At 45.4% G+C, this 14,680-nt stretch overlaps 1 protein-coding gene across 12 annotated transcripts in view; it reads left to right on the top strand.

The window, feature by feature from the left end:
• Nucleotides 1-14,680, top strand: part of LOC135717643 (cubilin) — a 617,516-nt gene that overhangs the window by 541,685 nt on the left and 61,151 nt on the right. For all 12 annotated transcript variants that reach the window (XM_065239791.1, XM_065239793.1, XM_065239797.1 and 9 more), the window contains one exon: nucleotides 6,272-6,449. In XM_065239791.1, coding sequence (XP_065095863.1) covers nucleotides 6,272-6,449 — 178 coding nt within the window. The remainder of the gene's footprint in view (nucleotides 1-6,271; nucleotides 6,450-14,680) is intronic.

Raw genomic sequence — 14,680 nt, 5'->3', positions numbered from 1 at the left:
CGCAGCCCATAAATGCTTTTCTGCAATCGGCAGACTAGATTATCTTTGCTTTTCACTTCGCATCCGGGAGGCTGACGCATAAAAACCTCCTCTTCTAGGACATCGTAAAGGTAGGCGGCCTTTACGTCCAAATGTTTCACTGTCATATTACGTATTACAGTCAAAAACGATCGGAACGTCGCGTGCCGTGTAACGGGTGTGTAAACCTCTTCGAAATCTTCACCGATCCTCTGCGTATAGCCGTAAGCCACAATCCTGGCCTTATGCTTCACGACCTTGCCTTCTTCATTCCGTTTCAGATTAAAACCCCACTTTGAGCCTACCAGCTTCTTTCCCTTCGGTAACGGTACAACCTCCCAAGTGTGGTTTCGATGATGCGAATCAAGTTCGTCTTCCATCGCAGCTCGCCATTCAGTATCTTTCAAAGCTTCGCGGTAGTCCACCGGCTCCTGGATAGCGCACGCTGCAACGCCTACTGCATAGTCTAGCACGTAATCCTCCAAGTGCCGTGGTGCCACACCACGCGTTTGTCGCTTCGAGTGGCGGGTATCTTCTTGCTGTGATGGCCCTTCATCCTCAGCGTCTACAAAATCATCTGCATCAGAAGAAACAGCTTCGTCCTTAAACTCCTCCTTGAACGGAAGCAGCTTCATCTCCTCCTCAACGGAAACCGGACGTTCTTCATCTTCAGTGCTCGGCATTGGAAATTCGACTGTAGATGTTCCATTTCCCAACTCGAGGAAGCGGGCGTCACGATTGACGGTAATCAAATCAGTTTCGCAATCGACGAACCAATAAGCTTTATGCTCCATAGAATACTCCACAAACCTCAGCTTCCGCGATTTGCTGTCCAGCTTGCTGCGCTTCTGGTCTGGAATATGGACGTAAGCTTTTGCACCAAATACCCGGAGATGTGCCAAATCTGGTTTACGTGTTCGTAAGGAGTTTGCTGGAGCGATCTTGATGGTAAGTGGTTCTGCAGGTATGTTACAGTGAGTACAGCCTCTCCCCAGTATCGCTTTTCCATACCGGCATCAATGAGCATGCAGGTAGCCATCTCTGTTATCGAACGGTTCTTTCGTTCAGCCACGTCGTTCTGCTGGGGCGAATACGGCGCGGTGAACTGCGGTTTGATCCCCACAATAGAAAACTTTCAACTCGTTGTTGTTAAACACACCGCCCCCGTCGGAGCGAATCACGCGAACCTTCCTTCCAAACAGAGTCTCCGTCCATCGTACGTACTCCTTTATCAGCTCCGTCGCTTCCGATTTCTGTTTCAGCAGATAAGTTACCGTAAAGCGACTATAGTCATCGATGGGATGCATAACATAGCGATTGGTGGAGTGCCCCGAACTGTTCCGGAAGGAGAATGTTGTTTTCCTCGACAAATTTGAGCAAACGATTGAGAATGAGTTTCGTGAACAATTTGCTCAGGGCTGAAAGGAGGCTGATTGGTCTGTAGCTTGAAGGCAATGTTGGATCCTTTCCGGGCTTGCGGATTGGTATGATTTTTGCTACCTTCCAGATGCTTGGAAAGTAGTGCAGTTCCAAGCATCTGCTGAAGATAGCGGTTAGAAGAGACTGCACTTTCATGCTGAGTCTCTTCAAGATCAAGTTGAATATACCGTCAAACTCGGGAGCCTTCATGTTATTGATGCATTTCAGCGCCGAGCAAATCTGTTGAACTGTAATCATATCCGCCGGAGGCACGACACAAGGGGAGGCATCTAGGTTTTGAACGCATTGCGCTATCTAATCTACGAGCGGACTTTGGATATTCGAGCCAAGCAAATGCGATGAAGCGACATGCTTGCCGATCGCATTTGCTTTCTCCTGTGGGGTGATTAGAAGCCGATCGTCATCATTTTCGACTCTGAGAGGTGGAATGGGTTTCGGATGAGTTTTCAGGACCTTGGCTACCTTCCAGAATGGTCTGGAGCGAAAAAAACACGCCCGAAACTTTAATTTCGGAGTGAGTCCATTCTGGAAGCAATCTGCCTGTTCAGATCGGTCATTTTACGTTTTTTGCCCAGATCTCCAGTCCTCTGAAACTGGCGTCTACGAACATTTCTCAGGCGAATCAAGAGTTGGGTGTGGGAATCAATGGCAATAAACTTACCCCTCACAGGAACTCGTCGGACGCACGCCTCGTCAGCCACGGTTATGGCTTGGTGGAGTCCCTCCAACGCTCGGTCGATGTCCTCCACGGGGTCAAGCGGCGGGTTGTCGATGATGTGCCTGTCTACCACGCGTCCAAACTGGGCCCAGTTTACGCGGTGGTAGTCTTTGTGCAGACTTGAAGCAGGGGCCACGTTGTAGCCCAGCTCAGCCACCACCGGAGCTGAGTTCGTTCAAGGCTACCGGCTTGTCCAGGCCGGTATTTGTCAGGAACAGGTCTAGCGTAGATGGGTTGCCCGCCGGTGAGATGAATGTTGGCTCATTAGAAAACCAAACGGAGTACAGCCTATGCTGCGAGTGGTCGAACAGCAGACGACCAGAACGGTTCTGCTGGTAGTTCCGCCAAGCTTCATTTAGATCTCTCCAACTACGAAGCGTGAACCGGTACGGGTGATGGTGGACAGGTCCTTCTTGAATTTAGCCGCTAGTCCACTGCTGGCGGCACACTGTCGAGGATAGTAGATGGCGATGAACTGGACACCAAGGGCCTCGATGATAGAGGTGCAGTGTGTGGTATTTTATTCCTTTCTTGACGACGACCGCAACACTACCCCCCTGGAGCTGGTGCGATCAAGCCAAATAATGTTGTGGTCAGGCAACCAGAAGCTGTCGCCGGACTTTAGATGGGTCTCGGTTAGAAGGCCCACGTCGATGCAGTGCTTGCGGAGGAAGTCGGCAAGCTCAATCTCCAAAGCAAGCATTCCAGGTGACGATAGTTAGCGGTTTAGACGCCATACTGGATGATGAACTTACCGAGCACTTGGATCTGTTCGGGTTTATTGCGGCACTTCGCACTTACGAAGAGCACCGGATGTTGACGAAAATTTCCATCAGTTCGTCTGCTGAGAACAGATCGGGGTTGTTGTTTTGCGCTGTTGGTTGTCTCCAGAATCCAGGGGGCAAGGAGAGCTTTGGCCAGCACAATCACCGGAAGTTGCTTGAGCGGAATGCACCCGCGAATTCGCTTGCCTTTACTGAGGAGCACGAAGAGGCGGGCAATCCTCCGTCCGAAATGCCGGGAGTCCCGGCCCGGGACTTTGTTCTTCTTGCGTCCAGGTTGGTTGTTAGTTGCCGCCTGTTTTCGGATGCGTTTGAAATCCTCGCGTTTGGAGCACTGTCTGTCGGAACCTTGATGAGCACCACCACAGTTGGCGCGTTTTAACGCCACGGCGATGACGGATGACGAGGAGAGCCGAAAACGTGAGGACGTACCCGGATTGTCTTCTCCTGGTGCACTTCCAGAAGGGAACGGTGACGCTGAATGCGCTGCAGGCTATCCGCTCAATCTACTCCATCATCGTACGATGGGAACCATACCGTGGAGGCCATCGCGATGTGACCCAGTGCCAACAAACGTATTGTCATTCTGTATTCACATCATCAATATTATTGTCAATAATTCCCCTTGGGAAGTAAAGCCGTTAGTCCCCGGTTCATGAGTTGATGGGTCGATAGGTAGGGTCTAGGTGTGGGAGCTGCCTCCCTGGCGTCGGTAACATTAGTGCTCAGGATGGAAAACAAGATCGACGGAAAACAAATCAAGGGAAAAAAAATCCCTTCGCGTCAATATATTGATAGGTGTGGGGTTCGCTTTAGGGGCAGAGAAATTCAGCAATTTCTTCGTTTGTGATACTTTCGAACAGGTCCGTCAGCTTCACCTCTATCGCCCCGTCCTCAATTTTGATCCGAAGCTTGTAGCTTTTGCCGGCTACTTCGGTCTCGTGCTTGTTGTCGTTCTCTGCTGCAAATCTTTGCGCTAGCTCTACACGCTCATTGAATTGTACTCATTTTCGTTAAAAGTGAAACTACCCTAAAAGTGAGTAATACCATGTTTACTCACTTTTGAGTAATGAATGAATCTGTCAAAATCTGAGTAGCATTTACTCAGTTCTGGTTTTTGGAAAATAAGCGGAACTGAGTAAATGCTACTCAGTTTCGTATTTATTTGCTCTTTCATAATATCATTATATGCTGATAGGATGAAGATATTATCACAGACAAACAGACGTAACTCTTCATTATGTATCTTCGTTCACGCATTTAACGGTTGATTTGAATATTATCAATTCCGCAAACTACTCGCCGCAGCGCTGGCATCGCATCACTTTGACGTTTCTATACATTCTATAGAACTTTTATGCAATATTGTTTGCGAGTTAGCGAGCAAGCTTGTTTTCCACGAGAAGCCCGAGAGATGTTGTTACTGAGGCCCTATGTTTGGATATACTATGTTTTCAATTAATACAATAAATACAATTAATACAATTAATTATTAAATTTTTCACATCGAAGTTTGACTATCTGTCAAAGTTTACTGGGCCAGCATCAGTTCCGTTATTGTTAATGGAGCTTCTTTTAGATTTCAGAATCTTCCGTCAACTTTCGGTTAGCGATGTTGATCATTTGAACGCTATCGTTTTAAGATTTCCAATCCGGAAACGTTGAATTTTTTTTTTTACTATCAGATAAATGAATACTCTCTGGGAGCACCTTCCTACTGTTATTATGAAGCTCAACAAATTAAAAATTATTTACGACAGTATGTGAGACTCCAATTCAGAAAACCTGTTTCGGAGGAACGAAGAATGTTGCCTACGGATGCTTTGAACTGCTGATTGCATAAATTCTAACTTGGGTAAATACTTGGGTAATACTTGGTAGATTGATGTTACTCAGTTTTTGACATTTTGCATGCAAATACGAAACTGAGTAAGAGTTACATCCATTCAAATCCGTTACTTGGCTATAGATGAAGAACCTCCTCGTATTGTAGACCCAATTTGGTAGCAATAAAGTCATGAAGCTGATCATAGAATGGCTTCTTCGGCACGTTCGCATAATCAATGCGAAACGTGTTTTCGCGTCGAACACTCATCTCAGCGATAATCGCGACGAAAAGAACACCAAAACGAGGCGAACCTAAAATTGAAAAAAAATATAGCTTGCCTGTGGCTTCCAGCGAAATAACACGTCTGCTCCGCTTGGGAGTTGAGCGCTAACTAACCGTTCATACTGGCGACAACACTCTGATGATACAACGAAACCAACCAGTGTAAACTAGCGATTTAAAATTGGTTCACTACTTAACTAGCTAATTGGTCCCAAGCAAATCGATTAACGTACCCCATTCTAGTCGAAATTCTAGTACTATACTATGTTTGTTTTGATTCGGTATGAAAGTTTGACAGATAAAATGAGGGGTTCGTGGATTTTCCTATGTTTCAAGACCGAAGATAGTACCAGAGCTGAGCCAAAAAGTTGAGCACGTATCTTCGGGACTCACTAGTCTTAGAGTTACTTCTATGACGAAACCCCACTCCAAGCTCCTCCCCTGATCCTATCCTTAGACAATGTAGCCCTCTAACCTCGGGTAAGCCACGAGTATTCAGCCCTTCCTCCTACTAGACATAGAAATAAGTGAATTTTGTTGCAAACATCAACAATGATTTATCGTCTCAACCGTATCGCTCAACCAGAAATGCGATAAAAAAAGTAAAATTTATTCCTATGTAAAAAAAATCAACTTGTACGAAAAAGACAAGATAGGCGGATTAATGTGTTGCCTTTTGAATGACACTATTCAAATTTTCATACACGTTTTTTTTAAACAAGAAACTAATTAAAAGAATGCCGATTAAGCATTTTCATTCCATACTTCGATATCCCATCAATATTTCTTTACAAAGTTTTCCTGACGCCGCATTTCCTTTAGAGGAGTGCTGAAGAGCGATAAAAAATCCAATTAACAACAAACTAATTTGTTTAGTTCCCGTTTCATACTAGTGCTCTCACAAACTCGCTTGAACCAGACAAAAAAGCGATATCAAATCGCCTTCCATACAGTTTCTGTTTCAGCTGCCATCACAATTTTCCTTCTTTCAATGTTGCTATTGCTGTACACTAGAGTCATTCTAAACCGAATCCCATTATACCGTTTCATACACGTTCAGGTTTTCACAAAAAAAATCTTTCTCTGTGGCACCACCTTATCTGGCCAAGTGCTGGACCTCCCTTACCCTCCGGATAAAACTTAATAAACTTTATCATTGACCGTTGTTTTCATCTTTTTTCTCTTTCTCCTTCATCAACGCAGAGTGTGATCAGACGTTCGTGTCCCGAAGTGGTGGTCCCTCGAATGGAACGTTCAACGCACCGCTGCTCACCAATCCAGCGAACCACTCGCGCCAGTGTCTGTACATCTTCCTAGCAGGTCCGGGCCAGCGGGTCGACGTCACCTTCACATCGTTCAGCCTGCGAGGATCGCCACCCGAGTGAGTATTTGGCTGCCTTCACTTTCCATTTTAACTGAACTCCCAAACACACCTAACCAATATTGACACCATATTGCTTCTGTTTAGATTTCGTAGAGTTGATAATCCCTTTAAATTGAAACATTTCAATTAAAAATCACCTTCCCACCAACACTCTCCCCGTGTTAATCAATGGTAATTGTTTGCAAGGTTGCAATATGATATTAATGTAAAACATCGAACAAATTTCACATCCCCATGCTGAAAAGACACCCACCACGTGACGATGCGAGTGTATAGTTCAGTACTTTTCAGCAAAATGGCCACCATCAAAAGTTTCGATTCCAATCACTGTTCATGTAAAACAATCATGCGTTTTTATTCAATGTGTGTTAATTGCAACGTATCTCTCACACATCACCACACGTACACATGCAAATGCAAAAGAAACCCAAATTTTAAATTCACCAATCACAAATTTCACAAACACAAACACACACACACACACACTCAAACACACCCACTGGTCGTCACATTCCGTAGCAAGTTGAAATGCAAATCATGCTAAATAACGCAATAATTTATGTAGTTGGTTTTACGTGCAATAATCGTATCACGGCTGCAGTATGATGTTGAGAACATAAACACGGAACGCAAGATCACAATCACCGGAAAAAAAATCAATCTAGCTCACCAACAGTCTCTCACTAAATGGCGACAACTAAAGCTACAGCTGCTTGTAAAAAAAATAAATATGGCGGTCATACTACGACCAAATGCAATCCACTGAACTAACAAAAACCGTTAAAATGCATATTGGCTTGATTTAACACACATCTCGGCAGGGTTTTGACTCACCTCTGAGTAAACAATCTATGTAATGTCACTCCAGAACAGGAACCTCAGCTCATGTGCCGTAATAGTTCTTACCGCCGCCCGAGCCGCCGCCACACAGTGGTCTAAAAGACTTTTGACTTTAAATGATCTTTATTTCTTGTGTTTGTGTGGTTTACATGTATGAATTTTTCAAGTGACACAGATGCGTCTTTTCAACTTTAGTACAGTGAGATTTTAATTATTATTTACAGTTTCTAGTCCTATCAGGCCTATTTTAAAGTATGACCACCTTGGTGGGATTGGTTTGATTTGAATTGGAAAAAGGAGTCTACTTATAACTACTATTTACAACTACAACTAACCTACAACTACTATGTACACCTAACCTACTATATACAAATTGCTTATCGAAGCATGTTCTGATAAATTACATTTTTGTGCAAATTTAGTCTTAATTTCGTTAATTTTGGAATCTATTTTGGCAATGCCTGCCTCTTCATGTAAATTTGTTATTCTAGTGTCGAAAGGACGATCAAGAACCATCCTCAGCACTCTATTTTGTGCGACCTGAATTTTGTTCCTATGAGTCTGTGTACATGATTCCCACACCGGAGCTGCGTAGAGGATCGCAGGTGCTATGATTTGTTTGTAGACAGCCAGTTTGTTCACCTTTGAGAGGCGGGATCTGCGGCAAATCAGCGGATACAGACATCTAACCAAGGCAGAACACTTAACTACAGTTTTCTCCACATGCGAACGGAAGAGGAGCTTTTCATCGAACAACATCCCGAGATAGGTTACTTCGGCGGACCACTCAACCCTTGTGCCATCCATGATTACAGTACAAGATGGAGCCGGTTTCAGTTTGGGCGATTGCCGATGGAGGAACATGATCGCTTGTGTTTTGGAGGCATTGATTTTGATTTTCCACGTTGTGGCATAATCAGCAAAGGCGTTAAGGCATCGTTGAAGTTTGTTCGTTATTTCGCGAGGCATCCTTCCTTTGACGGCTATTGCGGTATCATCTGCGAACAGGAAAAACACGCAACCGTCTCCAAGGGGAGAAATGTCGGAAGTGTAAATGCTGTAAAGCAAGGGGCCCAGCAGACTGCCTTGCGGGACTCCTGCTGGGATGGAAAACGTGTCGGAAAGACAACCATTCAACGATACCTTAAACGACTTTTGCTGAAGGTATACCTATAGTTACGGTTGATTTTAACCAGATGTAATGGAAAGTGGAAGCTACGAAGCTTGTACACAAGTCCGTCATGCCAAACATTGTCAAACGCCTTTTCAACGTCTAACAAGGCCATGGCTGTGGACTTGGATACAGCTTTGTTACTTCGGATGTTATTCATCACCCGTACTAGCTGATGATTGGTGGAGTGCCCCTTTCTGAATCCAAACTGTTCCGGAAGGAGAATGTTATTTTCCTCGACAAACTTGAGCAAACGATTGAGAATGAGTTTCTCGAACAATTTGCTCAGCGCTGAAAGAAGGCTGATTGATCTGTAGCTTGAAGCTAGCGTTGGGTCCTTCCCGGATTTGCGGATAGGTATGATTTTCGCTGTCTTCCAGATGTTTGGAAAGTAGTGCAGTTCCAAGCATCTGTTGAAGACAGCAGCCAGCAGAGAGTGAACCTTCATGCTGAGATTTTTCAACACTAGGTTGAATATTCCGTCAAACCCGGGGGCCTTCATGTTTTTGGTGCATTTCAGCGCTGAGCAAATCTGTTCCACTGTGATTCTATCCTCCGGAGGGATGGCACAAGGGGAGGAATCAAGGTTGAGTACGCATTGCTCAACCTGAACTTCGAGCGGACTTTGGATGTTGAAGCCAAGCAAGTGCGATTTGGCAATATGCTCACCAATCGCATTTGCTTTCTCCTGAGGGGTGATTATGAGTCGATCGTCATCATTTTCATCTTTGAGTGGTGGAATGGGTTTGGGATGAGCTTTCAGGACCTTGGCTACCTTCCAGAATGGTCTGGAGCGAAAAAAAAAAACACGCCCGAAACTTTCATTTCGGAGTGAGTCCATTCTGGAAGCAATCTGTCTGTTCAGATCAGCCATTTCACGTTTTTTGCCCAGATCTCCAGTCCTCTGAAACTGGCGTCTACGAACATTTCTCAGGCGAATCAAAAGTTGGGTGTGGGAATCAATGGCAATAAACTTACCCCTCACAGGAACTCGTCGGACGCACGCCTCGTCAGCCACGGTTATGGCTTGGTGGAGTCCCTCCAACGCTCGATCGATGTCCTCCACGGTGTCAAGCGGCGGGTTGTCGATGATGTGCCTGTCTACCACGCGTCCAAACTGGCAGGCTTGAAGCAGGAGCCACGTTGCAGCCCAGTTCAGCCACCACCGGTTGGTGGTCGGAGCTGAGTTCGTTCAAGGCTACCGGCTTGGAAAAGCCGATATTTGTCAGGAACAGGTCTAGCGCCGATGGGTTGCCGCCGGTGAGATGAATGTTGGTTCATCCGAAAACCAAACGGAGTACAGCCCATGCTGTGAGTGGTCGAACAGGTTCTGCTGGTAGTTCCGCCAGACTTCATGGCGAGCATTCAGATCTCCTCCAACTACGAAGCGGGAACCGGTGCGGGTGATGGTGGACAGGTCCTTCTTGAATTTAGCCGCTAGTCCACTGCTGGCGGCACACTGTCGAGGGCAGTAGACGGCGATGAACTGGACGTATCCAGCCGACGACTCCACCTCCACACCAAGGGCCTCGATGATAGAGGTGCGGATATGGGACAGAGTGTGGTATTTTATTCCTTTCTTGACGACGACCGCTACACCACCCCCTGGAGCTGGTGCGATCAAGCCGGATAATGTTGTGGTCAGGCAACCAGAAGCTGTCGCCGGTCTTTAGATGGGTCTCGGTTAGAAGGCCCACGTCGATGCTGTGCTTGCGGAGGAAGTCGGCAAGCTCAATCTTTTTTGCTCTTACAGAGCAAGCATTCCAGGTGACGATAGTTAGCGGTTTAGACGCCATACTGGATGATGAACTTACCGAGCACTTGGATCTGTTCGGGCTTATTGCGGCACTTACGTTTTTCCATCAGTTCATCCGCTGAGAACAGATCGGGGTTGTTGTTTTGCCCTGTTGGTTGTCTCCAGAATCCAGGGGGGGATGGAGAGCTTTGGCCAGCAGAATCAACGGAAGCTTCTTGAGGGGGGGCGGGTTGCACCCGCGAATTCGCTTGCCTTTGCTGGGGAGCACGAAGAGGCGGAAAATCCTCCGTCCTGAATGCTGGGGTTTTGTCGTCCTGGTTGATTGTTGCTTGACGCCTGCTTTCGGATGCGTTTGAAGTCCTCGTGTTTGGAGCACTGTCTGTCAGAACCTTGATGTGCACCACCACAGTTAGCGCATTTTGTCACCATGGCTCCATCCGCAGGGCAGTTGGAAGTGGCGTGTTCTTGAGTGCAATTGCTGCAGCGTGGCTTGATGTTGCAGTTGCGGTACCATGTCCACTGCGTTACGTCACGATGACCGCCACGGTATGGCTCCCACCGTACGATGATGGAGTAGATCGATCGGATGGCTTGTAGCGCATTGAGCGTCACCATCCCTTTCTGGAAGTGCACCAGGAAAAGACAATCCGGGTACGTCTTCACGTTTTCATCTCTCCTTGTCATTCGGAAGACAGCGATTGGGACTAGCTTGTACCGGTTGATTTCGGCTTCGACCATCTTGGGGTCGAAGTTTGGTAGACCCCTGATGACTACCTTGAAGGGCTTCTCACCGGGGATGTCGTGCGTGAAGAATTCTGCCTTGGTATCCTTCAGATAGTTCACGGCCACTTCGTACTCCGCTTTGGTTCGGAGCATCACCTTGGTGCCGATCCTGCCGAGCTTAAACTCAGCTGCAACGCCCAGCGATGAAAGATCGCCAATCAGCGTGTTGAGTGGGACTTGCTTCACCACCAGTGGAGGAAGCTTCATTTTTGCTGCACTCGGGCTGGCAGCAGTTTCGTTGTCGACGGCGTCGCCGAAATCACCAATGACGCTGACGTTCGTCGCGGTGGCATCGTCCCGTCCACTCGCACCATCGGACTGGCCTTGATTTTTCTTCCTCTTCTTAGACCGCTTCACCGTGGCTGAGGTGAGATTCCCTACATCGGTGGGAAGAGTAGCGTACCTATTCGAAATAGGTACACTCAAGCTACCCTCACCGCTGTTCTTCTTCTCCGTTTTCTCTCGGAGCCTGCTCCGGGAGCGCTGTCTTCCCATCACACGAAGCGACCGACACTACTGACGACGCGATTAAACTGCGAATGTTTGGAACAAACTAGAAACTTTAGAACAACTCGACAGAGCGAGCAAAGACCGAACTGTACTGCTTGACGTTCAAGCAGAGAATGTTGAACTGACGGTGTGGTCTAAAAGTGCCAAAACGTGCGTTTTTTAGTTTATGCGAAAACGGTCCATTTAAACCATATAGTGTATTGTGAGAAGTTTGTGCAATTAAAAAACCCCTTCTTTTGAGCTTAGCCATTTCATGATTAATCCACCTAGCAGAGAGATGAAAAATTTACTTATTTTTGTTTGTTGAGATAGCAAAATAATGTATGGAGCAAAGTTTTAGACAATATTAAAACAAACATTTTTGCTGATAGAGGGTTGACGTACTCTATCTCTAATTTTTGCAGAGATATGTGATTTTTTTTTGGTAAGAGCCTTCAGAAAATCATTTTTTTTTGCAAATAACTTCTCAGGTAGTAATTTTTTGACATTAGTAAGTTCTACACAAATGTTTGTTTTTTTTTAATACGCCATTTGGTCTTAGGAAGCAAGTCCCTATCTTCAATAGTTCTTAATATATTCAAGGTTTTGATTAAAAATTGAAGAAAATTGGGCAAATCAGGTTTGAACATTTGAAAGTATACTTAAAATGCTGCCCAATGCATACCAATTCATTAGTCTTCTTTAGTATTCTCTGCTGATCTGCTCATTACCAAACTAAAGTAAACCGTGAACAGATAATCGTTTTCTTGCATTTGTACACAGAGGCTCCTTCATACGTCACTTACTCTTGGTGTTGAAGGAAGAAAATTCGAATTCGATTAAATCGAAGTAGGCATGCAAAAAAAGAATAGGCGGTGCAAAGCCGCGTGTGGTAAAAGTTTTGATTCCAAATTCTATAAAGTGCTCAAGACACCATTTTGCTATCTCGACAAACAAAAAAGTAAAGTTTTCATCTCCGTGCTCGGTGGATTAGTCATGAAATGGCTAAGCTCTAAAGAAGGAGCTTTTTTAATTGTACAAACTTCTCAGAAGACACTATATGACGTTTGGACGTTTTGGCACTTTTAGACCACTGTGCGCCGCCGTGCTGTACCTGAGTTACGTGGACTCATAAATACATCGTTTCTGTTTCTGCTGCTGTATCTTCTAACGATTTTAACATCACATCGTATGTCCATTCAGTCACCTTCACTCATCAGTTGCCAGTGAGTGGGTGCGTAATTCTGAACTAGTCTATTCACCATTCGAAAGGCTATGTTTACCGAAACAACTTTCCAAAGACACAAACTTCCCAGCTGGTCGGAATAACGAGATACAGCACATTAAAAAAAATCATATTGTTGTTTTATTGTTGTTTTACATCAACAGGCTGGATGAAGCCCCAATGATGTTAACCTTATCAACTATGAAAAAACAACATAATCATATATCTTATCGTCAGTTACTCCTGCCGGTGAAAAACAGAAGAAAACTTTCGACGAAGCGCATCACGGGAGAGATGAAAGTCGAAGACAGATGCAACTCTGTTGAATACTCTCTGCAGTCCGCAAATCATATGCTCCATAATTTGTGCGACGTAGAGGCAGTCTTAGCATAAGGTTATTACGAAGCGGTCGGGGTTGAACATTCAGGTCAATTTGTCTCAGGATAGCCTCGCAATCTGTCCGGCCACGGTTAGGGCTCTGCTTGTGTCTCTTCTAGTGCGGAGAAGTTCTAGGTCGATAAGTTGACAACGGCTATCGTAACTGGGTAATCGAAACGGATCATTCCAAGGCAATCTACGCAACACAAAACGACGAAAGCGACGTTGAACAGATTCAATGCTCTCGGCACCGTTGTTGTAGTTTTGGTTCCAAACCGCTGAAAAATACTCAAGCGTCGATCGAACAAACGAACAAAAGAGAGATTTTAGACAGTAGATATCAGTGAAGTTTTTAGCTATCCTAAAAATGAACCCTTAAGTTCTTGACGCCTTATCGACAACATATGCAATGTGTTGCTTGAATGAAAGCTGCGAATCCTAAATCACCCAAGTCTTTCGCCTGATTCACGTATTCGATTGTCTAGCCAAGCAGGTCATAGCTACATAATATCGGTTGTTGTTTTCGTGAGAACGTAATAGCGGAACATTTGGCTAGGTTCACTACTATTCTGTTTAAACTGCACCAACTAGCGAATACATTCAGCTGACGTTGAAGAAAGTGACAGTCAGCAATGGAGCAGATTCGTAGGAAGATTTTGAGGTCACCTGCATGTGATAACCGAAGAGCTTCGATGACCAGATGCACGTCGTTGAAGTACAGTATAAAAATTAACGGTCCCATGTGGCTTCCCTGAGGTATACCTGATGTGGCGAAGAAGCTAGCTGATCTGCAATCTCCTATGGCAACCTTTAGTTGCCGACCGGTAAGATATGATCGAAACCAACTTAGAAGATTACCGCATACACCGAGCCTGAGGAGTTTAGCAATCGCAATAGCATGGTTCTACTTGGCGAATGCTGCGGATAGGTCTGAATAAATAACGTCCGTTCGAACCCGATCCGACATGCTTTCGGTTATATACGATGTGAGACACAGCAGATTGGTGGTTGTAGAACGGCTGACAGTAATCCCATGTTGATCAGCACTCAAATACTGCTTGCAAAGGGACAGCAACGGTTCCATAATCACTAGCACGAATAGCTTTGAAACGGCATTTAACGATGTAATTCCTCGATAGTTATCCACAGCTTCCTTCCTTTTTTGTGGACGGGAAACCTGTGCGCAAATTTCCAGCAAGATTGAAATATGCCACTGGAGAGAGACATTCGGAATAGGCGAAGAAGCGGAATTAACAAGCTAGCAATATGTCTCTTCAAAAATACAGATGGAACTCCATCAGGTCCAAGATTGAAGGATGACTTGAGCAGAGTCGCGGCATTAGAAATCATCTGAGGATTAACAGCAATTGCACGCAGCGTTTGATCATTTACTGGCACGTTCCTGGTAGCCAGGTTAATATGGTCGTCAGTTAGTATCTCAGTAGTGAATACACTGGCAAAACTTTCGGAAAAAAGGGGCAGCAACTTCTCCGTTGAATTCCATAGACGATGGGAGGCCGGATTCCCTGCGTTGCTCGTTCACGTAGTTCCAAAAGGATTTCGGGTGTAGCTTAAGTTTGCGCTGG

Source organism: Ochlerotatus camptorhynchus, unplaced genomic scaffold, assembly GCF_037179485.1.
Source record: "Ochlerotatus camptorhynchus isolate MF236.1 unplaced genomic scaffold, CSIRO-AGI_Acam_v1.1 ptg000062l, whole genome shotgun sequence".
Taxonomy (NCBI): Eukaryota; Metazoa; Arthropoda; class Insecta; order Diptera; family Culicidae; genus Ochlerotatus; species Ochlerotatus camptorhynchus.
This window is presented reverse-complemented; position numbering and strand designations above follow the sequence as displayed.